This window comes from Oryctolagus cuniculus, chromosome 18, assembly GCF_964237555.1.
Source record: "Oryctolagus cuniculus chromosome 18, mOryCun1.1, whole genome shotgun sequence".
Classification (NCBI taxonomy): Eukaryota; Metazoa; Chordata; class Mammalia; order Lagomorpha; family Leporidae; genus Oryctolagus; species Oryctolagus cuniculus.
Genome location: NC_091449.1, coordinates 1,595,225 through 1,622,181, shown reverse-complemented (window position 1 = coordinate 1,622,181; position 26,957 = coordinate 1,595,225). Strand labels below are relative to the sequence as shown.

Genomic DNA, 26,957 nt, shown 5'->3' with positions numbered 1-26,957 from the left:
ACCCTGGCGAGACCAAGGCTCCTGGCTGCAGGCGGCCAGGCGGTGCGGACCGGGAGGGGCGCGCTCCTCCCCCGCAGGTGTGGCGCCACGGTGGTGCAGTTTCTCTGCAAGGTGAGCTCTGCGCATGCGCTGTCCTCAAGTTCGTCGGGGGACCACCGGTGGGGCCGGATCGGTGAGACCAACGTCCGTGACCCCTGGACGCGTAGAGGCTTCGGGGTCAATCTTGGAGAAGCGGGGCCCCAGAGTCACCTTCCCCAGGCTTGGTTCCAACTTTCGTCGGGGGCGGTGTGCTCTGCACGTTCCCCCGAAGCACACTGCTGGCATTTTCGCGCAATATTGTGCGGATTTTCTCCGCTGACGGCAGCTTTTATCACAGATTCCTGAATGACTCCTCCATGGGCAGGTAAAACCCGGAAAGTGAGGGGCTCCAAGGACTGCCTCTCAGGGCTTGGGGTGGGGGGGCGCCTTGTGCAGGATGGAATTTCGCAGCCGGTTGTCTGCTTTGCTATTCCATGGAAGCTTGAAGAAGGATCTGAAAGCAGCTCCCTTAGCCTCTTCTGCAAATGAAACCGGGGAAAATTCCACGAAGTTTTTTTGGGCCTGGACAGCTGCTGCTCTCTCTAAAGGAAGCGCCTCCTGTGTTGCTGATCCGTACAAGGTCGTGGGGACCCCGCGCCGGCAGGAGGGCACCAAGGACAAGACTGGTGCCCGCGACGCCCCTGGGGTTCCGGGAGGAAGGGGCCTCCTTGCCCAGCTGAACCCCCAGATCCCAAACACTGCCATTGGGGTTTTCCTTGCTTGAGATAGATCCCTGCTTCCTTGGAATCCTGCCTACTTCTGTGCTCCCGACTGAAGCAGATTCAAGAATCTTCATGGTGCGGCTCATCACTCGCAGTATCAAACTCCTATTTTTTGTTATCTTACATCCTGTCGGAGTTGCTGGGGAACTTCTTACACTACGTGCTACCTTGCCATGTGGGGTATGTTTTCAGGATGACTTCCTAACAAATACAATGTCTCTTTTGACTACCACCGTTTTCTTCTTCTTTTAAAGAAACTCTTACTTATTTGAAAGGCACAGTTAGAGAGAGGGAGGAGACAGACATCTTCCAGCTCCTGTTCACTCCCCAATGGCAGCAGAAGCCAGAAGCCAGGAGCTCCTTCTGATCTCCCACGTGAATGACAGGGGCCCAGCACTTGGGCCATCTTCCACTGCCTTCCCAGGTGCATTAGCAAGGAGCTGGGTCAGAAGTGGAGCAGATGGAGTTCTCGCCTTCTCTGTCTGCCTGGCCCAGCCCGGGCCTCTGCAGCCATTTGAGGAGTGAACCAGTGGATCTCTCTCTCTCTCTCTCTCTCTCTAACTCTACCTTTCATGCAAAAAAAAAAAAAAATCCATCCACATGAGTACTTCAAACCTATTATCTCCTAAATTAACCTCCAGTCTTCCCCATTACATAAATGATCTCACCGTATTCCAGTTGAATGAACCAAAAGCTTGGAACTCTTCCTTGCTATCTCCATTTCCCTCACCTCTTCCTCACAAAGCCCAGTAGCAGTTCCCACAGGACCCACGTTTCATGCAGCTCTCTTCTGACCGCTTCTCCCTTTACTCTCAATCTTCTTTTTTAAAATACTAATCTTTTTTTTGAAAAAAAAAGTTTTTATTTCTTTGAAAGGCAGAGTTACAGAGAGAGAGGTCTTCCATCCGCTGGTTCACTCCCCAGATGGCCTGCAATGGCGTAGCTGCGCCAATTAGAAGCCAGGAGCTTCTTCCAGATCTCCCACGTGGGTGCAGGGGCCCAATACTTGGGCCATCTTCTACTGCCTTCCCAGGCCACAGCAGAGAGCTGGATGGGAAGAAGAGCAGGTGGGTCTCTAACCGGCGCCCCTATGGGATGCCGGCACTGCATGCAGGAGCTTTACCCGCCGCACTACAGCACCGGCCCCTCACAGTCTCTTAGAAGCCTTTCCGTTGCAGGCCCCTCACAGCTGCCGCCTTTATACAGAGAGCTTCACAGGTATCAGATGCAAACCATCTTTCATCTGAATCAATGCAGTTCTAAAAGAAAATGTTCAAAAAGTAACACTTTATAGCTATAATGCCATGTAAATTTAAATCCTAAACATTTCCTTTTAGGAATTATTATCTTTTTAATATGGAATTCTTAAATTCAAAATTGTAAAAGTTCAAAAAATCATCAAGTTTGTATGATTCAAAAAATACAGTGTAATTTAAACTTTTATTTTAGGAATCATCACTTTCATATGCCAAAATTTTTAGAAATGTGCAAGACCTACATATATGCATATAATTAGTAAGCCTCACTTATTTATTTTTCCATTCACCTTACCCTACTGACCCAAATAGATGGATTTTGTACATTTTGAAATTGTTTCAGTTTTTCTTTATGTGTTCACAATCAGTATGAATATACAGTCAACATTTTTTAAAAAAGGTTTATTTATTTATTTGAAAGTAAGAGTTAAACAGAAAGAGGAGCGGGAGTGAGAAAGAGAGAGAGAGAGAGAGAGAGAGAGGTCTTCCATCTGCTGGTTCACTCCCCAGTTGGCCACAATGGCCAGAGCTGTGCCGATCCAAAGCCAGGAGCCAGAAGCTTCTTGAGTGCAGGGGCCCAAGGACTTGGACCATCTTCTACTGCTTTCCCAGGCCATAGCAGAGAGCTGGATCAAAAGAGAAGCAGCCGGGTCTTGAACCGATGCCCATATGGGATGCTGGCACTTCAGGCCAGGGTTTTAAGCCGCTGCACCACAGCACTGGCCCCAGCATTGTTTTGTTTTGTTTTTAAGATTTATTTATTTATTTGAAAGGCAGAGTTGCAGATAGAGAGAGTGTGTCTTCCATTCGCTGGTTCACTCCCCAATGCAACGGCCAGAGCTGAGCCTATCTGAAGCCAGGAGCCAGGAGCTTCTTCCTGGTCTCCCACACAGATGCAGGGGCCCATGGTCTTGGGCCATCTTCTACTGCTTTTTCAGGCCATAACAGAGAGCTGGATTGGAAGTGGAGCAGCTGGGACTTGAACCAGCGCCCATATGGGATGCCGGCACTGCAGGTGGCAGCCTTACCCACTATGCCACAGCACTGGCCCCCATGCATTGTTTAATGATAGGCACATGTTCTGGGAAATGAGTTGCTAGGTTATTTTATACTGTGCAGACATTAAGAGTGCATGTGTACAAACCTAGATGGTACACACTTACTGCTTCTAATTTATAAATCTGCATGGTATGTTACTATACTGAGTACTATAGGAAATAGTAACACAATGTTGTGTAGCTAAGCTCATCTAAACATAGGTACAGTAAATCTAAAGATTTAAAAAAAACATTTATTTATTTTATTTGAAAGAGTTACAGAGAGAGAGGGAGAGACAGAGAGAGATGAGATCTTTCATCTGCTGGTTCACTCCCTAAATGACTGCAACTCCCAGGGCTGGACCAAAACCAGGCCACAGCTGGGAGCCAGGAGCTTCATCTAGGTCTCCCACATGGGTGCAGGGACCCAAGCACTTGAGCCATCTTCCACTGCCTTCCCAGGCACAATTGCCAGGAACTGGATTGCAAGTGGCGCAGCCAGTACTTGAACTGGTGCCCACATAGGATGATGGTACAGCAGATGGTGGTTTAACCTACTGCACCACAGCGCTGGCCCCCATGTAATGATTTTTTTAATGGAATTCTTGTATTGGGCACTAACCATGAATGGAGCTTGCAAGCTTCGAAGTCGCCCTGAGTGGGCCAGCTGAGTGCCTGGTGAGTGAATGTGAGGCCTTAGGATATTGCTGTACTCCACTGCAGACTTTATAAGCACAGCATATTTAGACTATACTCAATTTATAAAAATATTCTTCTTCAATCATGAATTAACCTTAGCTTACTATAACTTTACAAACCTTTTAACATTTGAAACTTTTTGACTCATTAGTAAAAGTACTTATCTTAAAACACATTGTAAAACTGTACAAAAATATTACTCCTTTATATTCTTACTCTAAGTTTTCTTCTACCTTTGGAACTTTCCAATTTTTGCCTTTTGAACATTTTTTGTTAAAAACTTAAGACAACATGCAAATTAGCTCAGGTCTGCACTGGTCAGGATCATTAACATTACTGTCTTCCACCTATACCTCTTGTCCCACTAGAAGATCTTTAGGGGCATTGGGTAACTGGAGCACAGTTACACAAACCTACATGGGCTAGCCTGCCATACACTTAGACTATAAAACAGGTGCATGATAGATCATACATAGGAATGGTTGACCAGAAGGTAATTATGCAGTGGATGACTGTACATGGGATATACATACAATGGAATTTTGTTCAGCCTTAAAAAGCAAGAAAATTCTGATGTGCTACAATGTGGATGAACCTTGAGGATAACTATTGAAATAAGCCATATATGAAGGGACAAATAAAAATTGCCACTTCCTAAGCACAGACAGACCTCTGAATATCCACATAAATGGTAGCAGGGTCTACATATAGGAAAGAACTCTGGAGACTTATTCTATTGGTTCACCTCCCAAATGGCTGCAACAACCACAGCTGGGCCAGGCCAAATCCAGGAGCCTGGAGCTTCATCTGGGTCTCCCAAGTGGGTGGCAGGAGTCCAAGGACTTGGGCCATCCTCCACTGATTTTCCATGTACATTAGAAGGAAGCTGGATCAGAAGTGGTGAAGCCAAGACTTGAAGCAGCACTCAGGTATGGGATGCTGGCATCACTGGTGGCAGGTTACCACAATGCTAACCCCATGGAGTAGATTTTAGCCACTTGATTAAGATGGAACCAGCCAGGTTTCTCCACTGCACAATGATCAGCTTTCCTTTTGTAATCAGTAAGCATGTATGAGGAGATTCTTTGAGATAATGTACGTACCTTGTTATTCACACTTTAAGATTTTTTAAAAAGATTTTTATTTATTTATTTGAGAGATAGTTACAGACAGAAGGAGAGACAGAGATAAAGGTCTTCCATCCACTGGTTCACTCCCCAAATGACTACAGTGGCCAGAGCTGTGCCAATCCAAAGCCAGGAGCCAGAAGCTTCTGGGTCTTCCACATGATTGCAGGGGCCCAAGGACTTGGGCCATCTTCTACTGCTTTCCTAGGCCATAGCAGAGAACTGGATCAGAAGAGAAGCAGCCGAGACACGAACTGGAGCCTATGTGGGATGCTGGTGCCACAGGCAGAGGCTTAGCTTATTAGGCCAAACTTTAAGATTTTTAAATATCAATCTATGCTTTTTGCGTGCATCAATAATTATTGTGATGATTGAAAAAATTACTAGATTTATTTTCATTTTTAAGAAGATTTATTTATTAGCATTAGAGAGGTAGAGACACAGAGAAAAAAAGAGATCCTCCATCTGCTTTTTCACTCTCCAAATGGCTGCAATGGCCAGAACTGGGCCAGGCTGAAGCCAGGAGCCTGAAACTATCCAGGTCTTGCATATGGAAAGCAAGGGCCCAAGCCCTTGGGCCATCCTCTGCTGCTTTCTTAGGAACGTTAGCAGGGAGCTGGATCTGAAGAGGAGAGGCTGGGACTTGAACCGGTGAACTATGGAATGCTGGCATAGCAGTGTGGCTTTACTCTGGCATCACAACACTGGCTCCTATTAGATTCATTTGCATTGTCTCGATGTCTGGTGAATTCTGAAACCAGGATGGGTCAGTCAGACTGTGTAGTTTCTCTTGTATTTGCCTCCTGAAGTCCTGTTTACTGTTTCTTGAAGGTTTATCTTGAACTCTCAGTGAAAAGGTAGATTTCTTGAAAGACTGTGAGAGAAATGTAGGGCTCAGGTTGATTATATCAAATATATTGAATTTGTCTTTATGTCTATAATGTTCTGACTACAGAGAAAACAGTTGCTAATGAAGGGGTACCATTTTATGTACCTTCCATACCTAAGGAGGAAAGATAGAAGAGAAAAGCTTACAGGCCAATTTATATTCAGATGTGGAAGGCAACCAGTCCCCACTTGCCAATCCAATATGGAAGCCATTACCTCCTTAGAAAGCCATGCCCCATCCTGCCCCTAGGAAAACCCAGCTGAGGATCTACAACTCCATTTCCTCATTCTTACCATCAACAAAAATTTGAGCATTTACTATGCAACCAGGTACTGAGGAGACATCAGTGAAAAAAAAAATCCACATCTAAGTAGGACTGGACTTATGGGAAAAGAGGGCGATGGAATTCCTTGGAAGATCCACAGACTTGGAAAGTCTTTAAGGACTGTGACTAATCTCCTGACTCTGGGGAGCCAGATAAGGTGTGGAAATATCCCGCACCTCCCAAGAGAACTCCTGCATGGAAGCAATAGATACCCAAGAGACTCCTCCTATGAACTGAATTAGGTAAAAGAGGCCGGTTACCTTGAAGCAGTCTCAGTGTTCTTCCCCTGGGTCTTGTTCTAAGAGCTCATTAGATTTCCTTTTTCTCTGGATATTGAATCTATTTCTCCGGTTTTGAAACCAAATCTAAGCCAGAACAAATGTATTTAGTGAAAATAACAGATGCTGCATGAAACTCACCATTTTTTTTCTTAATGTATAGGAGAGGGGTGGTTCATTTTAGGACTAATCTCAATATCATTATTGACATTTCAGGTGACACCTGTGAAAGTCTATGAAATCTGAGAATAGGACACAAAATTGTGGACCTCACATCCAGTCCATTCCTAAACTGGTGATGGGTTGTGTATCTATCCTGATAGTCTCCATGGCCCCTATTACAAGGGTTGGCCTTTTTTTTTTTTTTAAAGGTTTATTTATGGCCGGCGCCGTGGCTCAATAGGCTAATCCTCTGCCTGCGGCACCGGCACACCAGGTCTAGTCCCAGTCGGGGCACCAGATTCTGTCCCTGTTGCTCCTCTTCCAGTCCAGCTCTCTGCTATGGCCCGGGAGTGCAGTGGAGGATGGCCCAAGTGCTTGGGCCCTGCACCCGCTTGGGAGACAAGGAGAAGCACCTGGCTCCTGGCTTTGGATCAACATGGTGCGCTGGCCACAGCGCACCAGCCGCAGCGGCCATTGGGGGGGTGAACCAATGGAAAAGGAAGACCTTTCTCTCTGTCTTTCTCTCTCACTGTCCACTCTGCCTGTCAATAAATAAATAAATAAATAAAATATTTGTTTATTTATTTGAAAATCAGTTACACAGAGAAAGGAGAGGCAGAGAGAGAGGTCTTCCATCCGTCCGATGGTTCACTCCCCAGATGGCTGCGACGGCCTGAGCTGCGCCGATCCGAAGCCAGGAGCCAGGAACTTCTTCTGGGTCTCCTATGTGGGTGCAGGGGCCCAAGGACTTGGGCCATCCTCCACTACTTTCCCGGGCCTGGAAAGAGAGCTGGACTGGAAGAGGAGCAGCCGGGACTAGAACTGGTGCCCATATGGGATGCCGGCACTTCAGGCCAGGGCATTAACTCACTGAGCCACAGCGCTGACCCTGGGTCAGCCTTTTTCTAAAGTGCAGTTCTGTATTGCAGTGCTGTCTTTTCCCTGAAATCCTTTCAATCTTTACATTTTCCCTTGAAAAATGCTTATGTCACTCAAGATCTTTAGTAGAGTAACATTCTAGAAAGACATTCTTCATCTGCAAGACCTAATTAATTTATATTCCTTGTCTGTGCCCATAAATTCTATATAGATATATATATATATATTCTATGTATATATTTGCATATAAAACATAGAAACTAATACAGTATAATTTGTAAAATATAACTTCAAATACACTCATGCTTGTATCAATGCATTCTGATAAAATTATTTTAGGATTAATCAGGAATGAATCCTTGAGCAGGCCTCCACATTTCTCTGAGCTAAATGTTAGATCTCTAAAGTGGACAGAATAATTCCAGTCTCAAGGGAAAATTAGAAAGGCTGCAGGGTAAAATAGATATAAAGATTTTTGCCAAGTGCCTAACTAATATTCAATGTTTACTCATTCATTCATCTCATTCCTAGTGTCATATGCTCAGTACTGTTCAGGTCACAATGGATACAACATTGATATTGAAAGGTAGAACAGCCCACGGCCAATGTGGCTTCCCGGTCTATGCATCTCAATATCTAGGAGGTGGAGCAGCCACAACTCTGTATCACTTACTTGGATTCTTGACTCAGGAACCCCAATTTCTTTGGCAAGTTGTTCTCTGGAATCAATTCCTGGGTAAGGGTTGCTCATAAATGCCTTGATGAGGGTGTGCAGTTGAGAGGAGCTGTAGTTGGTACGACACCGTCTGGATTCTCTTTGTACAGTAGAAGGATCTAGAGAGGATGGGTCTAGGAACATTTCAGGGGTTACTTTGCATATTTAAATATGGAAACCAATCATCTTGTCCCTCTCCATCCAATTTGTAACCTGCTTTCTCTCCCTGAGAGGACTTTGTCCCGATCCCACTCCAGATAAGATTCTAGAGGAGATGCCGATAATGTGTCTGGGCTACTGGACTTGAGCTGAATAGAAGTAGCAGGGGGCAGGATGAGGGGGTTCTCAGAAGGTCCAAGAACAGGACAGAGAACTTCCTGGGTCATGTTGAACCCTTTGTCAACAGAAGACCTAAATGGAAGACCATGCGGGACGGAACAGCCTTACTACTCAAGACAGTAGTTAGCCCTGCTATAGAGGCCAAGTTGGGAACAACATTGGAGCAGGCTATTTAGTTTTCTGTTAGCCATAATGGTACATATTAATGGGGTGCAGTGCATATGTACATATGTACCATATGTACAGCTCAAATCATGGTTATCACTCTACATCTGAGTTGGATTGAATGGATATTTTCCTAGTGTTACATAGCACAAGGGGGTTAACTTTCGTTCACAATAGCCTATTACGTATTTTATGAGCAAATAGAAGAATGACACTCTGAATTCCAAATCATTAAGTAATGTCAAAGAAAGCTATTTACTTTGAATCTCTTCTTGAGGACAGTCTTCTCCATGGCCTTGGCTTGATTCTAAAGCTTCCTTAAGCTCTGGTGTTTTCTGGAATCGATGTCGTGCTCTTCGATTCTGAAACCAAACCTAAGAAGACTATGACTTAGAGAGAGTAGAAAGTTCACCGTATTTCCTCCCACCTCCTGTGTTGTGAAGTGAGACTAAGAGCAACATCTTTTTCAGTCAGGAACCTGAGTGTGAAGCTACTCCAAAGATTTAGCACACTGGTTTGTAATATGTGCTCACTCAATGCTTTTTCCCTTCTACTTCTACCCTTGGAGATATAGAGTGCATGACTGACCTGGATTCTTGACTCTTCAGTGTTGATTTCGGAAGCAAGTTTTTGTTTGGTAGCATAGCCAGGGTATGGTTTTTGGTTGAAGGCATTGATGAGGATTTTCAGTTGTTCTTCTGTGAATCTTGTGCGACTGCGCCTATAATTTTTTGATAGCTTCTCTGTGGAAAGAACTGTAGAAGGACTTAACAGCCAATTTAGATACTCAAATTTCAGTTCAAGGTGCCCCTCATTTCCTTTTCCCATTTGGAATCCCAGAACCCACAGAACCATACTCATTCCATGATAAAGACCCTGAACATACAAAGTCAATTTTCCAACTGTCCCCACTGATCTAAATGCCATGACTTGGGAATCTGGGTCCTGTTCTGAAAAACTGATAGTTTTTTTTTCATATAGATTAGGAGAAATGAGTCAAGATAATGCATATCATTACAGCGATGAAATGAAGAGTCTATGACACAAGCACCCTCAAGTTTTCTGGTCAAAATTGCTTGGCAGATTTTTTTAAATAAGTTTAGCTATCTGGTATTTTTTAAAAGATTTTATTTTTATTTATTTGAAAAGTAGAGTTACAGACAGTGAGAGGAAGAGACAGAGAGAAAGGTCTTCCTTCCGTTGATTCACTCCCCAATGGCCACGATGGCCAGAGCTGTGCCAATCCGAAGCCAGGAGCCAGGTGTTTCTTCCTGGTCTCCCATGTGGGTGCAGAGGCCCAAGGTCTTGGACCATCTACCACTGCTTTCCCAGGCCATAGCAGAGAGCTGGATAGGAAGTGGAGCACCCGGTACCTGAACTGGCACCCATATGGGATGCCGGTACTGCAGGCAGTAGCTTTACCCGCTACACCACAGCACTGGCCCCGCTGCTCCACTTCTGATCCAGCTCCCTGCTAATGTGCCTGGGAAAGCAGCAGATGATGGCCCAGTTCTTTGTGCCCCTGCCACCCATGTGAGAGACCCAGAAGTTCTTGGGTCAGACGTAGCTGTTGTAGCCATTTGGGAAATAAACCAGCAGATGGAAGATCCCTATCTCTCCTTATTTTCTGCCTTTAAAAAGAAAAACTAAAAAGTAAAAGAAAATAAATACAATATAATAGATCAGAAAGGAAATATTTTGGGGTCCGCATGTGGTTTAACAGATTAAGCCACTGCCTGCAATGTCAGCATTACTTATGGGCACCAGTTCGAGTCCTGGATGCTTCACTTCCAATCCAGCTCCTTGCTAATGAGCTTGGGAAAGCAGCAGAGGATAGCTCAAGTCCTTGGGTCCCTGAACCCACATGGGAGACCCAGAAGAAGCTCCTGGCTCCTGGTTTCAGACTGGCCCTGCTCTGCCCATTGCAGCCATTTGGGGAGTGAACCAGTGGATGGAGTTCCTCTCTCTCTCTCTCTTTCTCTCTTTGCCTCTCTGTAACTTTGCCTTTGAAATAAATAAATCTTTTTTTAAAGATTTATTTTATTTATAATTTGAAAGTCAGAGTTAGAGAGAGAGAGAGGTCTTCCATCTGATGGTTCACTCCCCAATTGGCCACAACAGTTGGAGCTGCACTGGATCTGAAGCCAGGAGTCAGGAGCTTCTTCTGGGTCTCCCATGTGGATGCAGGGGCCCAAGGACTTGGGCCATCTTCTGCTGCTTTCTCAGACCATAGTAGAGAGGTGGATAGGAAGTGGAGCAGCCGGGACTAGAACAGGCGGCCATATGGGATGCTGGCACTTCAGGCCAGGGCGTTAACCCACTGCACCACAGCGTCGGCCCCAATAAATAAATCTTAAAAAAAAAAGTTGAATATTTCTATGGGAAAGAACGAAAGTGGCAAGTAGAGAGTGCAGGGGTGAAATCAGAATTCTAAATGCAGTAGTTAAGGAGGGGCTTACTGAGAAAATGACATGAGCAGACTCTTTAGAAGCGATTTATTTTATCCACTCCCCAGATGGCCACAACAGCCAGAGCTGAGCCGATCCGAAGCCAGGAGCCAGGAGCTTCCTCCGGGTCTCCCACGTGGGTGCAGGGGCCCAAGGACTTGGGCCACCTTCTACTGTTTTCCCAGGCCATGGCAGAGAGCTGGATCAGTAGTGGAGTGGCTGGGGCACGAACTGGCACCCATATGGGATGCTGGCATTTCAGGCCAGGGCTTTAACCCACAGCATCACAGCACCGGCCCTAACCTCTGAATTTTGTAATGCTTCCTACAGCTGCTTTTGATAGTGCATCTGCCTCTCTCTTACTTTCCATCCGTACCTCCCTTGCCTCTTTCCTTATGAAGCAAAAATTTGTCTCATTTAGTTCTTGAATATCTGTACCTGTCTAAAGTCCCAGTGCCCAAATACACAGAAAATAGTATTTGTTCAACTTTTTCCCCTTTTACCAGCAGTTATTTCTAAGGTTTAAAAATGCAATTTCTAAGTAAATAAATAAAAAATAAATGCAATTGCTGGGGCCAACACTGAGGCACACTGAGTTAAAGCCCTGATTCTAGTCCTGGCTGCTCCACTTCTGATCCAGCTCTCTACAATGGCCTGGGAAAGCAGTGAAAGATGACCCACGTGCTTGGGCCCCTGCACCCACGTGGAAGACCTGGAGGAAGCTCCTGGCTCCTGGCTTCGGATCGGCTCAGCTCCAACCATGGCAACTATTCGGGGAGTGAAGCAGCAGATGGAAGACCTCTCTCTGTCTGTCTCTACCTCTCTCTGTAACTCTGTCTTTCAAATAAATAAAATAAATCTTTTTTAAAAATGCAATTTCTACAACTGACAAGCCCAGTCGTGGTTAGCCCAATTTCTTCCTCCTGTCGAGAAAAGTGCAGTCAAACGTGAAAGGAACTTACCATTTGAAGAGTTGTCTTCGGCCATGTTGGAAGACAATCACAGTGTCTAAGTGTCTGTCTAGGACACAAACCAAGGAGCATGGCTTTTATAGGATTAGCCCAGATGGCCCCACCCATTTCTTTAATCATTTGGGTAAATCTCATCATCCACAGCAATTGTAAGAGTACTTGAATCAAATGGTAATATCATCATTTCTTAAAGGGCTTTTCTTTATCTAAAAAAGGTCTTGATAGGCTTTCTTCAATAAACAGATTTAATAATTTATACCAATGCCTGCATCTAAATCATCTCAGGAACAGTTCTGAGTGCTATTACCTGTACACGTCTTGTTTGCAGTGTTTATTGTATACTTAAAAAAATATACCAGGACCAATGTGGTGTAGGGGGTAAAGCATCTGTCTGCAGCACCAGCATCCCATATGGGCGCTGATTCTAGTTCTGGCTGCTCCACTTCTGATCCAGCTCTCTGCTAATGGCCTGGGAAAAGCAGTGGGAAATGGCCCAAGTACTTGAGTTTCTGCCACCCACATGAGAGACCAGGAAAAAGCTCCTGGCTCCTGGCTTCAGCCTGATCCAGCCCTGGCCATTGTGGCCATCTGGGGAGCAAACCAGAAAGCCGATGAAAGATTCTCTCTCTCTCTCTTTCTCCCTCCCCCTCCCTCCCTCCCTTCCTCCCTATATAACTCTGATTTTCAAATAAAGTTAACCTTTAAAAAAAATCTCATTAATCTACAGGACAAAACTGTCACTTGTGGGATGAACTTTAAGAAAAATGCATTTCTTTAAAAATGTAAAGCAACAGAGAGAGGGAAAGAGAAAGATGTTTCATCTGTTGGTTCCTCCCCAAATGATCACAGTGGTAGTCTGGGCTATGTTGAAGCCAAGAGCCAGGAACTCCATCCAGGTCTCCCGTGTGTGGCAGGATCCCAGGCAGTTGGACCATCTTCTGGTGCTTTCCTAAGCACACTAGCAGGAGGCTGAATCTGAAGGAGAGAAACAGTAATGGAGGCTCTGACACACCGATAATGGATACTGACATCATGAGCAGCAGTTTAACCTGCTGTGCCACAACACTGGCCTCTATAATTTTAAAATTGCTTTTACACAGGCTTTACCTATCTATTGAAGCAGTGACTTTTTCTTTGTAAATTAAAAGTATTCTTGCTTATTACAGTTCTGCAACTCTTAATAATGGGACTACATTCATTTTGGCATTGTGTGACCATCATAGAGTGTACTTACATAAATAAGCTTCCGTAAAGCAAAGGAAACCATGAAAAGCCAACCTAGGGACTGGCATCATGGCATAACAGGTAAAACTGCCACATGCAGCACTGGTATCCCATATGGGTGCCAGTTTGAGTCCCTGTTGATCCACTTCCCATCCAGCTCCCTTTTAATGTGCCTGGGAAAGCAGTGGAGGATGGCCCAAGTGCTTGAGTCACTGAACCCATGTGGGAGACCTGGAAGAAGCTCCTAGCTCCTGGCTTTGGTCTGACTCAGCCCTGGTTGCTGTGGCCATTTGAGGCATGAACCAGCAGATGGAAGAGAGCTCTCTCTCTCGCTCACTTGCTCTCCCCCCCCCCATCTGTAACTTTCAAATAAATAGGTAAATGTTGGGGCCAGCACAGTGGCACAGTAGGCTAATCCTCTGCCTGGGGCGCCAGCATCCCATATGGGCGCCGCTTCTAGTCCCGGCTGCTCCTCTTCCAACCCAGCTCTCTGCCTGGGAAAGCAGTAGAAAATGGCCCAAGACCTTGGGCCCCTGCATCCACAGGAGAGACCAGGAAGAAGCACCTGGCTCCTGGCTTCAGATCAGTGCAGCTCTGACCCTTTCGGCCATTGGGGAGTGAACCAATGGATGGAAGACCTCTCTCTCTCTGTCTCTCCCTTTCATTGTCTGTAACTCTACCTCTCAAATAAATCTTTTAAAAAATAATAAAACAAATAAATAGGTAAATGTTAAAAAAAAAAAAAACAGGGCAAATGGAGAACAAGACACAATGAGTTTTAATAACGTTTACCAGAGGACACACTCATGGTTGCTTTTCTGATCATGTTGGTAACATGGCAGGAATCTGTGGAAAAGGATGCAGGTGCCTGTGGTTCTGATCTCTTTGGTTCTTGTCTCACGACCACGGAGAATGAAGAGCATGGACAAGGAAGGGCAGGCACAGAAGCAAAGTTTATCGAAGAAAGACAAAGCCCTCCCGTGAGGAACGGGCCTCCAATGGAGTAAAGGAAGCTGTCTCGGGGTTTAAATCCTTTGGGCTACGAGGAAGCTTGTACAGGGTTTTGCAAATTTGTCATTTAGCCGTCAGTGACTTTCTCATTGCTGGGGAGTTGATATCTGGAGCTGTACAAGTCCAGCTGTAACCACATCTTGCTTTGTTTTCAGTTTCTCTCTCTTGATTTTGAGTAGTGAGGCTTTTGGATGGTGTCGCCGTTGCTCCTCGGTCCCCGCTCTCCCCGTAGTGAACACCGAGATGAGCCGGATACGGAGCGGCGCTCCGGTCCTGGCGCACCTTTCATCCCAAGGGAGACAGGCTGGTTAAGGTATCCCTCAGGTCGTTGGACATCGCATGGAAACTACATTACCCAGAAGTCTGTGCATCGAGCACGTGGCCCGCGCTCGGCCAATGACGGCCCGGGACAGAGGCGCTTCCTGTGGCTCAGGGAGGCAGGGGCGGGACTTCTGGGTTGCTGCCCTCCGACGCCATTTACCCCTACGCTTTGGTTCCCTGCAGTGTTGAGTCGCTGAGTATTCGGGCTGGGCGCCCTTTTCGGGCTTCTTTTCGGAACCTAGTGAGGAAATCCCCTCCGCACCTTTGCACAAATCGAGGCCTTCCAGGGAGGGCGTGTCCCCGGCTCTCCCGCCCTCCAGCCTCGCAGTCGCCGAGGGCAGCGCCCTGCGCCGGGTGCGCACCTTCCACCGGGGAGGCGGCGGCCGCGAGTGCGTCTGTCAGCTGGGTCGCAGGGCGCCGGCTGCACCGACCGCCCAGGGTCCCGTGATGGCGGCCGTGGCGTCCCTGACAGACCAGACGCCGGTGAGTGGACGCTGATTCCACAGCTGCTGTCTGGCGGGGCGGAGACGGTTCCTGGGGGCCGGGCCCGGCCTCGCTCCTGGCTTTCTCTCTGCTGCGGTTCGTGTTGCCAGTGGGGCTGCCTTGTGGTTTAATTTAACCCTGGTCTTAAAGGTTGTTGGGCGAAAGAACGAGCGATGCTTCCCTCGGCTTCTGCCGTCATACTTAGGCCAAGACTCGGGTCCCGCTCCGGCCTGCGGCGTGTGTTGGCTGTCTAGGTGGTGCTGTGGGGGGTCTGAGGGTGCCACGATGCCCTCCGGCCGCCGAGACGTTGAGAGTGAAATTGTGTCCTTTTCTTGCGTGTCCCCCCGCCCTCAGCCAGTGCCGGCATTGTGGCCCAAGGCTCTGGTTCTCACGGCACAGCCTGCGTGACTGTTGACCGCTTGCGTTCCGTGATTCTGCAGTGTTCTGGCCACAAGGACGAGTGCAATCAGGTCCCAGCAAGGAGAAAGGCTGCGGCTCCTTGTGGAGCTTCCCGGGGATCTGAGAGGCCCAGGCAGAGCCCCGATGGCGCGGGGCACTGCTGTGGGTCCTGCCCCTTCCTGGGAACACGCCAGCTCCTCCAAGGCTCCTCGTGGGGTCGGTCACCAGAGCTGTGCTGCTGCTGCCCGTGGTCGCAGTGCAGGCACAGGTGACTGGAATGGATTTAACAGCGAAAGCAAGTGGGACACTTCACAGGTTTCCCTAGATTCGTTTGGGTGGTGGGGGAAAACTGTGTTCAGATCCTGTCTGGTTGTAAATCTGTGCCTTTGAATGGTTGGTAGAGCACCTTTAGTCTGAGGTCTCCGCCTGTGACTTAAAATGGTGTTCCTGTCGGCCTGTGGGAGGCTTCATGAGCACCTTCATGAAGGTGCTGAGCATTGAATAATGGCTCTCAAAGCCTCCCAGCTGTCACTGGTAACTTGAGATGCAGAAATTAGGACTCTCAAAAATGGAGTGATGTCTCCGGAGTGTCATGTGTTGGCTTCCGGATTTTGGATTCGAACCCCAAGAGTCTGACATCAGCGCTGGGGAATTTTAGTCACTTTAACACGGAACGTGGAGCCTGCAGCTTGGGGCAGGCCTCTAGCGGAACCAGTGAGGCCCCGGTACTGCTGCTGTTAGCTCTATTACTGTCATTACCGTTATCACTGATTCCTCATTCCCTGACTGCCTAGCGCTCCTCTTGTTTGCATCTCGCATCTCTCCAGCTGTGTCCCTCGTCCCCTGTCGTCCTCTTATGGTTCTTGCATAGGAAGGTCTCTCTCAACACGACTACCTCTGCCGTCAGCCCACTGCAGAGTTAGGCTTTCGATTCTGTCTCCACCTTTTCCAGCAAAGCGAAGACAAGCTCTGCTCACGTTCAGCAGCTCACAGGCCAACACCACTGCCTGTTCTTGACTTCCCAGGTGCCTGTGACCTTTGAAGACGTGGCTGTGACTTTCACCCAGGAAGAGTGGAGGCAGCTGGACCCAGCTCAGCGGTCCTTGTACCAGGAGGTGATGCTAGAGAACTGTGGGCTCCTGGTCTCTCTAGGTAAGGGTTTCTACCTTCATCATAGAAGGAAACTGCAGCCTCCCTCAACTTACCCTCTGGCTTTCAGCCTAGCTAATAAAAAAGCTCCTGGATTAATCCCCGCCTCGCCCTGCCTGGCCTGCCCCTCCCCCAGTCCTTCCCACTGCTTCAGCCATTTTCCAACCTTACTTCCTTGCTGGTATCCCTGTGTCTTTTTTTTTTTTTTTTTTTTTTAAGAATTTATTTATTTATTTATTTGAAAGTCAGAGTTGAGAGAGAGAGAGGGGATTATTTTTTTTTTTTTTTTTTTTTTTTTTTTTTGGACAGGCAGAGTGGACAGTGAGAGAGAGACAGAGAGAAAGGTCTTCCTTTTCTGTTGGTTCACCCCCTAATGGCTGCTGTGGCTGGTGCGCTGCGCTGATCCAAAGCCAGGAGCCAGGTGCTTCCCCTGGTCTCCCATGAGGGTGCAGGGCCCAAGCACTTGGGCCATCCTCCACTGCACTCCTGGGCCACAGCAGAGAGCTGGCCTGGAAGAGGAGCAACCGGGACAGAATCTGGCGCCCCGACCGGGACTAGAACCTGGTGTGCCAGCGCTGCAAGTGGAAGATTAGCTTATTGAGCCTCGGAGCCGGCCTAGAGAGAGAGAGGGGACTTCTATCTGCTGGCTCATTCTCCAGATGGCCGAAATGGCTGGAGCTGCATCGATCTGAAGCCAGGAGCCAGGAGCTTCTTCCAGGTCTCCCATGTGGACACAGGGGCCCATGGACTTGGGCCATCTTCTGCTGCTTTCTCAGGCCATAGCAGAGAGCTGGATTGGAAGTGGAGCAGCCAGGACTCAAAACCAGTGCCCATATGGGATGCCTGCACTGCAGGCGGCAGCTTTACCCACTATACCAGAGCACTGGCCCCTAGGTCTATTAGGATCATAAAATTTTATGCCTTTTTTAAGTGCTTGGCACTTGATAAGTGAAACATATACTCAGGTATTGTCAGTAGTGTCTGTAACTGTGAAAGGAATAAGGAGTGTCTTGGGAAGGCCTTATTTTGTAGTAGTATTATGTGTAGAGCTGTGTGGTTAATTTATTTTTTGTCTGTGAGGCAGGTTTTATTACCTGGAAAAAAAGTTTTATACAGTGGTCTAGCAGTTCATAATAATTTTGAAAAACGAGACCTTTATTTTTTTGTTAAGGCATCCAGTGCTACAAGTTTGCAGTTTGGCCAAGTGTGTTTTACTATAGGCCTTGTCCTTTATCTAAGATTTCCTAGCTGAAGAATAGAAGGTGGCCGGCGCCACGGCTCACTAGGCTAATCCTCTGCCTGCAGCGCCAGCACACTGAGTTCTAGTCCTGGTTGGGGTGCCAGATTCTGTCCCGGTTGCTCCTCTTCCAGGCCAGCTCTCTGCTGTGGCCTGGGAGTGCAGTGGAGGATGGCCCAAGTGCTTGGGCCCTGCACCCGCATGGGAGACCAGGAGAAGCATCTGGCTCCTGGCTTCAGATCAGCGCGGTGCGCCGGCCACAGCGGCCACTGGAGGGTGAACCAACAGAAAAGGAAGACCTTTCTCTCTGTCTCTCTCACTGTCCACTCTGCCTGTTAAAAAAAAAAAAAAAAAGAAGGCTACAGTAATCCGTTAAACTCCCATGGTGTCTGATGGTTAGAACTGTCATTCACATAGTCTGAAATTCTTTTTTGTTCTCTCAGTTAAATCCCTGAGAGTTTGGGGAAGTGGTCACCTCCAGTACGTTTGCACATTGCTAGATTGAGTGTAGCTCATAGACCACCACTTCCTGCAGGGGGCACACAGGAGAGGACCCACACTGGATTCTGTCCCGTCTTCAGGAGGCCTGGGAAACCATGTGAAACTAGGAAGGTACTGTTTCCATGACCCAAAGCATGAAGAGCTGCTGGGTGTGTAGTATTATCAGTCATTTTTAAAAATGTATTTATTTATTTACTTGTTTGTTTGAAAGGCAGGGTAGGGGAAAGGGAAAACCAGAGAGAGCAAGAGAGAGTCCATAAGAGTCCATACAATGATTTACTCCCCCAAATGGCTGCAGTGGCCAGTGTTTAGTCAGGCCAAAGTCAGGAGCCTGGAACTCCATCTCAGTCTCCCACATGGGTGCAGGGGCGCAAGGATGTGGGCCATCTTCTACTGCTTTCCCAGGTACATTGGCAGGGAGCTGGACCAGAAGCAGAGCCATCGGGTCTGGAACCAGTGCTCATACAGGATGCTGGGATTGTAGGCAACCCCAATATTTCAGATTTTTAAATTTTCAGTGATCCCTGAAAGGCTAGTGTGTAGAGGCATCAAGTCTGCCCTGCCCCCTGCCCCCGAGGATGAGTCCCCCTCACCCGCCTGCCTGACCCAACACCACCTGCCACTCGGCCTCTGCTGCTGACCCACCGGGGCACTCTCAGCTGCCTTCTGTGGTGCTTGGAGAACACGATCTATAGCCAGATCCCTCATGTGGTCTCCCCCGTGGGTGCAGGGGCTTAAGGACCTGGGCCATCCTCCACTGCTTTCCCAGGCCATAGCAGAGAGCTGGGTTGGAAGTGGAGCAGCTGGGACTAGAACCAGCGCCCATATGGGATGCCAACGCTTCAGGCCAGGGTGTTAACCTGCTGTGCCACAGTGCCGGCCCCTGGTTTCTTCATCTATACAGTAGTGCTGATCACGATATAGACATCCTGGCTATGCTGTGGGGAAATTCATTTAGTTTATGACTTACAGGAAGAGAACTGTAAAACTTTGTTCGGGGCGAAAAAGACTTCAATCAGTGAAACTACATGCCTTGCATTGAATGAAATCAGTTGGTATGTTAAATATATCACTTTCTTACCCCATAAATTTATTTCAATTTGAAATGACATAATGTGTTGCTTGGTACATTTCCTAGAATGTGGTCACACTCAATAAATAGTAGTTTTTTATGTTTAAGAGGGAAAGTTCCACAGCAGGCAAAGTGGGATAATGACTAAGCACGCAGACTTAGAAGCTGCAGTTCATAAAAGTCTTCTTAAGAAATGACATTTGAGAGGATCCCCGAGGTATTAGAGTTAGCTGGAAGGAGCAAGGAAGAGGAGCAGACCTTGTTCAGCTAGAAGGATTGGTGTGTGCAAAGACCCTGAGGTGGGAGGAAGCATGAAACGGACAGAGCTGAGGACTGGCCCACCTCTTTGCCTGCCTGATCAGAGTCCAGTGCCAGGCATGAAGCAGACACAAGTGAACCTTGCTTGGGGATGACTGACGAATCCTGTGCTGTGGTTCAGGACATCCAGAGAAGCCAGCTGTGAGTCCTGGTGCTCCTGCTGTTGACTTCTCCACAGAGTCTTTGCTTCTGTTACCTCCGTGTCTGTCAATGTGTGTTTGACTGCACATGACAACCAGTTCAAACGGTCCTTGCTCTGTAAGAAAGGTGATATATCACGTAGTAAGCCCAGAGCGGGGCTGGCCTCCGGTGGTGGTGGCTGCCATCTTCTGCTCCTTGTTACAAGCCTGAAGGAGCTTCCCGCACAGAAGTCCCAGGATGCTGCCGGGCAGCAGGAGCTTCCGACCCCTCCATTGATCCCTGCCTGGAAACAACACTTCCTCTAGGTGGTCAGTGTAGGGGACCTGGCCGCCTCAGACTGTGGAAGGTCAAGGAATGCAGCTCACAAGTTGGACGGTTTTTCAACTGTCCCTGGCCGCCAGAATCACCAAGAGGAGTTTTGAAATTCTAATGTTCAGGCCTCAAGACCAGAGATTTGGATGTGAACCAGACATCCAAGGAGGTATTGATATGCTGTGAGGTTGAGACTGACTTTCTGGACTAATTAGAAAAAGTTTTTCAGGAAAGAAGTGTAATTTTTCCAGAGTCTGCATCTGAACAGGTCTGGGATTTTAGAAAAAGGAAGCCGAAGTGAATACAGGTTGCCCACCCAGCTACCACTACGATCGACAGAGTATATTTGCACGTCACAGGATAGCATCTGTTCGTGTCGGTGGGAGCAGCTTCTAGACTAGATTTAGAGAAGTTACTTCTTTTCACAAAACGCCTGTGTGTACCCTGAACAGGATGTCCTGTTCCCAGACCTGAGCTGATCTGCCAGCTGGAGCGGGTGCAGGAGCCATGGACTCTGAAGAATGACCTCTCCCAAAGCTCTCGGTCAGGTAAGAGCTGAGATTGGGCAGAGGGAATCACTGGGTAGCTCTTGTTCTGTTGTGTTTTGCTTTCAGCATCTAGATTTTTATTAATGCAAGTTTTTAAAAACAAACATCTTTACCAGTATAGGGGGTTCGGGTAGAGCAAGGGAAAGGAATTCCGCTCTATTGCTAAGAAAGCTCCAGGTTCACCTGTCATGGATTTTCTAGTCCACCAGCAACTTGTCCTTAGAAATTTTATTTTTTAAAGATTTTTTTGTTTATTTGAAAGGCAGAGTTACAGAGAGGCAGAGGCAGAGAGAGACAGACAGGTCTTCCATCCACTGGTTCACTCCCCCAAATGGCTGCAACAGTTGGAGCTGGGCTGATCCGAAGCCAAGAGCCAGAAGCTTCTTCTGGGTCTCCCACGTGGGTGCAGGGGCCCAAACATTTGGGCCATCTTCCACTGTGTTCCCAGGCCATAGCAGAGAACTGGTTCGGAAGTAGAACAGCTGGGACTTGAACTGGCACCCATATGAGATGCCAGCACTGGCTATGCCACAGTACTAGCTCCCATATACCATTTCTTAAGAACAGTCTTATTCCCATGAGTGCCAGTTTGATCTGCAGTTTCTTAAGGTCCCTGATAGTGTTACTGGTGTTGTAGTTAACACAGCCTTCTTGCCCATAGGGTTGTTGCAAACAACCTCTGTCATCCCGGCTGGAGCTGTAATCTCAAACCTGTAAGTCACTGCAACCTCTCACTTGGGAAGTATTTTGTAGCCTCTTTGGGGATGCAGAACCAGGGAGCCTTTGACCTGTGGCTCCCCTGTCCTCCTAGCTCCATCACAATCATCACCACTTCTGGGAGAGGGGAGGTTTATGAACTGTGATCTGTGTCAGGGTTCCATCTAAGTGGGTTTGAAGTCTGGCTTGCTGATTACCAGCTTTGTGGCCCTAGCACAGAGGTGTGATCTTGTGTCTTCGTAAATAAGTTCAGCTGAATTAATGCTGCCTGCCTTATGAAGCAAGCATCAAAATCTCAGTGGTTTGCTCCCACCGTGGTTTCTGTCCATAGTGAGCTCTGTGCCACCTGGTTTTTCAGAGACCCAGATATCTTCTGTTGCTTTAAGATTATCCTGCTAAGGGGGCCAGCATTGTAGCGTAGCAGGTAAAGCTGTTGCCTGTGACGCTGGCATTCCATATGGACATGGGTTTGGGTCCTAACTGCTCTGCTTCCGATCCAGCTCTGCTAATGCATTTGGGAAAGCAGCAGAAGATAGCCCAAATCCTTGGGCCCCTGCCACCCATGTAGGAAACCTGGAAGAAGTTCCTAAATCACAACTCAATTGCAAGTTTGGGTTTCTGCAAACCACCCTCAGGTTTGCTAATTAAAAAGACTCACAAAAACTCTGTAAAACAGGCCGGCACCACGGCTCACTAGGCTAATCCTCTGCCTAGCGGCGCCGGCACACCAGGTTCTAGTCCTGGTCGGGGCGCTGGATTCTGTCCCGGTTGCCCCTCTTCCAGGCCAGCCCTCTGCTGTGGCCAGGGAGTGCAGTGGAGGATGGCCCAGGTGCTTGGGCCCTGCACCCCCTGGGAGACCAGGAAAAGCACCTGGCTCCTGGCTCCCGCCATCGGATCAGCGCGGTGCGCCGGCCGCAGCGCGCCGGTGAACCAACGGCAAAAGGAAGACCTTTCTCTCTCTCTCTCTCTCTCTCACTGTCCACTCTGCCTGTCAAAAAAAAAAAAAAAAAAAGAAAAAAAAAAAAACACTCTGTAAAACATACGTTGTTGACAATCCTGTTTATTACTGACAAAGGATACCAATTAGAAGAGATGTGCCATGCGGAGCTGCAGGGTTCCAAATACTGAGCCTCCGTGTCTTCAGGAGTTCTTAACCTCCTGGCCTTGACGTGGAAATATGTGCCTGAAGTGTTGCCAACCCAGGAATCTCAGCAGTTTTGGTGTCAGAGTGTTTTTGATGTTTCCTTCCCTAAACAGATTTGTTTGAATTGTTGCCAAATGGCTAAATAGCCACACTTCTCTTTCCGGAGGTCCAGCTTTCAATCACATGGTTTGTCTTTCTATGTGGCCAGACCTTATCTTCAGTCATCTCTTCAGGATAAACTGTGTAGGGAGGGGCCTATAATGAGTTGCCCATTGATATAAACAGTTGTGGTCCTTGGGGCCTACTGGATAAAGACAGTCTGAGGGGAGAAAGGAAAGAAAATAAGAAAAAAATTCTGAAAACACCCAGTGTTTGAGGGATACTTCTCATGGCCAGACAAAACCCAGACTTCCCTCTGGGAAGTCTGTTTTCCTTTACAGACATCTTGTCTTCCATGTGTCTGCATGAGGTGCCCTTTCTCAGCATTCTTTTGGGAACACGAGCTATTATTGCTTAGAGAAAACTGACAACACCCATCGGCATTACTCCATCCATGTTCAGTCTAACTTTGAAGGTGGCTATTCAGTAGACCCTCATCCCCTGAACCAGGCTCTCCCCAGAATCTCCATTCAATGTTTTCTGCTTCAAGGACCAGAAAAGAAAGAAATTAGAAACCTGGAGCTCAAAGATAAAACATAATGGATATAGAGGGACCACTTTCAACTTTATTTTCTTGTTTTTACCAAAGTGCTGATTTTGTTTTATTTTGATACTACTGATAGGCTGTTTTGCGTACTGCGTTTTTTCAGGTCCTAAAGGAAGACTCAAGAACACAGAACCTGCCGCTTGTGAGCCAGCCTTGCGTGACGGAGCCTCAGGGGACTCCCAGCTGGTGCAAGTCAGGCATCAGGACAGGTCATCAGAAATGCAGGAAGGATACTTGAGACAATGGCTAGACTCCCAAGAGGAAAAGCTTCCTGGGAAAGTGAATTCTGGACATGTTTTAGGGCCAGCTGAGGACATGTGTTCAAGGATTATACAGCGGCAAGTCTCTCTAGGAGACACTGCCCATAACCCTAGCTCCCATGGACCAGGTAAGCATCCCATGATTCAGGAAGAAGAAAATACCTATAAATGCAGTGAATGTGGGAAGGTGTTTAACAAGAAACACCTCCTTGCTGGACATGAGAAAATACACTCTGGAGTGAAGCCCTATGAGTGCACAGAGTGTGGGAAGACCTTTATTAAGAGCACTCACCTCCTTCAACACCAGATGATCCACACCGGGGAGAGGCCCTATGAGTGCATGGAGTGCGGGAAGGCCTTCAACCGCAAGTCATACCTTACCCAGCACCAGCGGATTCACAGTGGAGAGAAACCTTACAAGTGCAATGAATGTGGAAAGGCCTTCACTCACCGCTCCAATTTTGTGTTGCATAATAGGAGACACACGGGAGAGAAATCGTTTGTGTGTACAGAATGTGGGCAAGTCTTTCGACATAGGCCAGGTTTCCTACGACACTATGTTGTCCACAGCGGGGAGAATCCCTATGAGTGCTTCGAGTGTGGTCAGGTCTTCAAACACAGGTCCTACCTCATGTGGCACCAGCAGACTCATACTGGGAAAAAGCCCTATGAGTGCAGTGAGTGTGGGAAGGTCTTCTTGGAGAGTGCGGCCCTGATTCACCACTATGTCATCCACACCGGGGAGAAGCCCTTTGAGTGCCTGGAGTGTGGGAAGGCCTTCAACCACAGGTCGTACCTCAAGAGGCACCAGCGGATTCACACTGGGGAGAAACCTTTTGTGTGCAGTGAATGTGGGAAAGCCTTCACCCACTGCTCTACATTTATCTTGCATAAGAGGGCCCACACTGGAGAAAAACCTTTTGAGTGCAAAGAGTGTGGGAAAGCCTTTAGCAACCGGAAAGACCTCATTCGACACTTCAGCATCCACACTGGAGAGAAGCCCTATGAGTGTGTAGAGTGTGGGAAGGCCTTCACTCGCATGTCAGGCCTCACGAGGCACAAGCGGATTCACAGTGGAGAAAAGCCCTATGAATGCGTCGAGTGTGGGAAATCCTTTTGTTGGAGCACAAACCTCATTCGCCACGCCATCATACACACTGGAGAAAAGCCCTATAAGTGCAGTGAATGTGGAAAGGCATTCAGTCGCAGCTCATCCCTTACTCAGCATCAAAAGATGCACACGGGGAAGCACACTATCAGTGTGACAGACGTGGGAAGACCTTTCACAAGTGTACCCACCTCAGTCACCCTCCGAGAACTCCTTTTAGGGAAAGACTTTTTGAATGTGACAAATGAGAAAAATGTTTTGCCACAGGAAACTTCCTCAGCATCTGAGAATACACACCAAAGAAAAACCCCACAAGTGTCTTCACTGTGAGAAAACCTTCAGTTGCAGGATATTACTGCCATTTGAAGATTCATATTAGAAATTAGAGCCTTATTCTCCATCTGAAAATTCATACTGGAGAGAAACCCAGTACAGTTTTTGCACATAGGAAAACTTTTAGCTTCTATTTTTTCTTAGTTTACAGTGCCAATTTATCTCAGGAATTGTTTTTAAAATAGGAAATGTAGAGAAAGTAAAGTGCAAGCACAGATCTCAGACTCCTCTGCCAAAAGTTATGACTCTCTGCCATCGTCTTCTCAGTTTATTTGAGGTGAGAGGAGTGTTGTGTCTTATGTCTGTCCAGGATCAAGAGGTTGACGCTTGAAATCAAGTCTGTAAATTCTACTGTGTTCTTACGACAGTGGGAGGCTTGAGCCATGAAATACATTTGTATTTAAGGCAATAATAATACACACTTGAACAGGCACATTTTTGGAGCACCACTTTAGACTATTTAAGGCTTAATTTAAAAAAAAAAAGCTTCGTTCATTTGCTTTTAAAAACCTGACACTCAGACCATTTCTCGATTCCTATATGTTGGTGTACTTGATTGCTGTAGCTATATGGTAAATCTTCAAATTAGGTAAAAATAATTGCTTTCTAGGTTAGAACTTATTTGACATTTCTCTTTAACATTTCCTATAAAATTTCAAGTTAGTCTATACTTGCAAAAAATTTCTCAGATTTTCAAAGAAATTGAGATCAGTTTGTTGAGAATTTATATCTTTGTTGAATTTTGGTATTATTAATATATATCTCCATTTATTTAAGCATTCTTCAGTTTTATATAGTTTAAAATATATATATATATATATATATATATATATATATATATATCCTGTATGGTTTTCTTAGGATTCACATTTAGTGGTTTTTTGTTTTGGCGTAGATTTTTTTTTAACTTTTCATTTTATTTGAAGGCAGAGAGAGATCTTCCATCTGCTGGTTCACTCTCCAAATGTCCATAACAATCTGGGGCTACCTCAGGCCAAAACCAGGAGCCCTCTAGGTTTTCCACATAGAGGGCATATACCCAAGTACTTGAGCCATCGTCTGCTGTCTCCTAGGGAGCATGCCAGCAGGAAGCTGGATTGGAAGCAGAGTCAAGTACTGTCAATACGCAACACAGGCACCTCCTGTGGTGTCTTAACTGCTGCACCAAATGCCTTTGTGTTGTGGGTTTTTTTTTGGGTGGTGATAAATAGCCTTTATTTTTTAAACTTGGAGTTTCTACATATTTTGTAGTGTACAGAAACACAATTACACACACACACTCATATATATATTAAAGATTGATTTATTTTATTTGAAAGGAAGAGTGACAGAGAGGCAGAGACAGGTCTTACATCCACTGGTTCATTCCCTAAGTGACCACAACGACCGGAGCTGGGCTGATCCAAAGCCAGAAGCCAGGAGCTTCTTCTGGGTCTCCCACATGGGTGCAGTGGCCTAAAGACTTGGGCCATCTTCCACTGCTTTCTCAAGCCATTAGCAGAGAGCTGGATCCAAAGTAGAGTAGGGGCTTGCACTGTGGTGTATCAGGTAAAGCCGCCATCTGCAGTGCTGGCATCCCATATGGGCGCTGGTTTGAGTCCTGGCTGCTCCACTTCTGATCCAGCTCTCTGCTATTGCCTGGGAAAGCAGTAGAAGATGGCCCAAGTCCTTGGGCCCCTGCACCCACGTGGGAGACCTGAAAGAAGCTCCTGGCTCTTGGCTACGGTTGGTGCAGCTCCTGCTGTTGTGGCCAATTGGGGAGTGAACCAGCAGATGTAAGACCTCTCTCTGCCTCTCCTCTCTGTATCTCTGACTTTCAAATAAATCTAAAAAAAAAAAAAAAAAGGAGCAGTCGGGACTGGTGCCCTTATGGGATGCCTGCAC

General features: G+C 47.1%; 2 protein-coding genes across 4 annotated transcripts; one reads left to right on the top strand and one right to left on the bottom strand.

Annotated features, from left to right (window-relative positions):
• Positions 1-145: 145 nt before the first annotated feature.
• LOC100343611 (zinc finger protein 264) lies at positions 146-26,918 on the top strand. Of its 3 annotated transcripts, none has more exons than XM_051835288.2 (4): positions 146-403; positions 16,553-16,679; positions 20,710-20,805; positions 23,476-26,918. In XM_051835288.2, the coding sequence occupies exons 2-4, from the start codon at positions 16,646-16,648 to the stop codon at positions 25,068-25,070; spliced, it is 1,725 nt and encodes a 574-aa protein (XP_051691248.2). In that variant the 5' UTR covers positions 146-403; positions 16,553-16,645; the 3' UTR covers positions 25,071-26,918. The 3 variants fall into 3 exon arrangements, with proteins under 3 accessions (XP_051691248.2, XP_017193392.2, XP_069919547.1); XM_017337903.3 differs by lacking the exon at positions 146-403 and adding an exon at positions 14,771-15,128; XM_070063446.1 differs by lacking the exon at positions 146-403 and adding an exon at positions 19,387-19,469.
• Positions 4,999-14,755, bottom strand: LOC100343354 (double homeobox protein A). Its single transcript, XM_051835314.2, has 6 exons — positions 14,106-14,755; positions 9,260-9,426; positions 8,931-9,045; positions 8,126-8,301; positions 6,394-6,498; positions 4,999-5,793 (listed from the first exon to the last, which is right to left on the bottom strand). The coding sequence occupies exons 1-5, from the start codon at positions 14,137-14,139 to the stop codon at positions 6,406-6,408; spliced, it is 585 nt and encodes a 194-aa protein (XP_051691274.1). The 5' UTR covers positions 14,140-14,755; the 3' UTR covers positions 4,999-5,793; positions 6,394-6,405.
• Positions 26,919-26,957: the final 39 nt, after the last annotated feature.

Excerpts from the sequence above, each read along its gene's own strand:
- LOC100343354 (XM_051835314.2), bottom strand. The coding sequence starts at position 14,139 with ATGATCAGAAAAGCAACCATGAGTGTGTCCTCTG. Across the intron at positions 9,427-14,105 it reads AACCATGAGTGTGTCCTCTG|TTCTTTCCACAGAGAAGCTA; the intron begins GTAAACGTTATT and ends GTCCTTCTACAG. Across the intron at positions 6,499-8,125 it reads TTCCTGAGTCAAGAATCCAA|ATTTGGTTTCAAAACCGGAG; the intron begins GTAAGTGATACA and ends GTTCTGGCTTAG.
- LOC100343611 (XM_017337903.3), top strand. The coding sequence starts at position 15,093 with ATGGCGGCCGTGGCGTCCCTGACAGACCAGACGCCG. Across the intron at positions 16,680-20,709 it reads TGGGCTCCTGGTCTCTCTAG|GATGTCCTGTTCCCAGACCT; the intron begins GTAAGGGTTTCT and ends TACCCTGAACAG. Across the intron at positions 20,806-23,475 it reads CTCCCAAAGCTCTCGGTCAG|GTCCTAAAGGAAGACTCAAG; the intron begins GTAAGAGCTGAG and ends GCGTTTTTTCAG.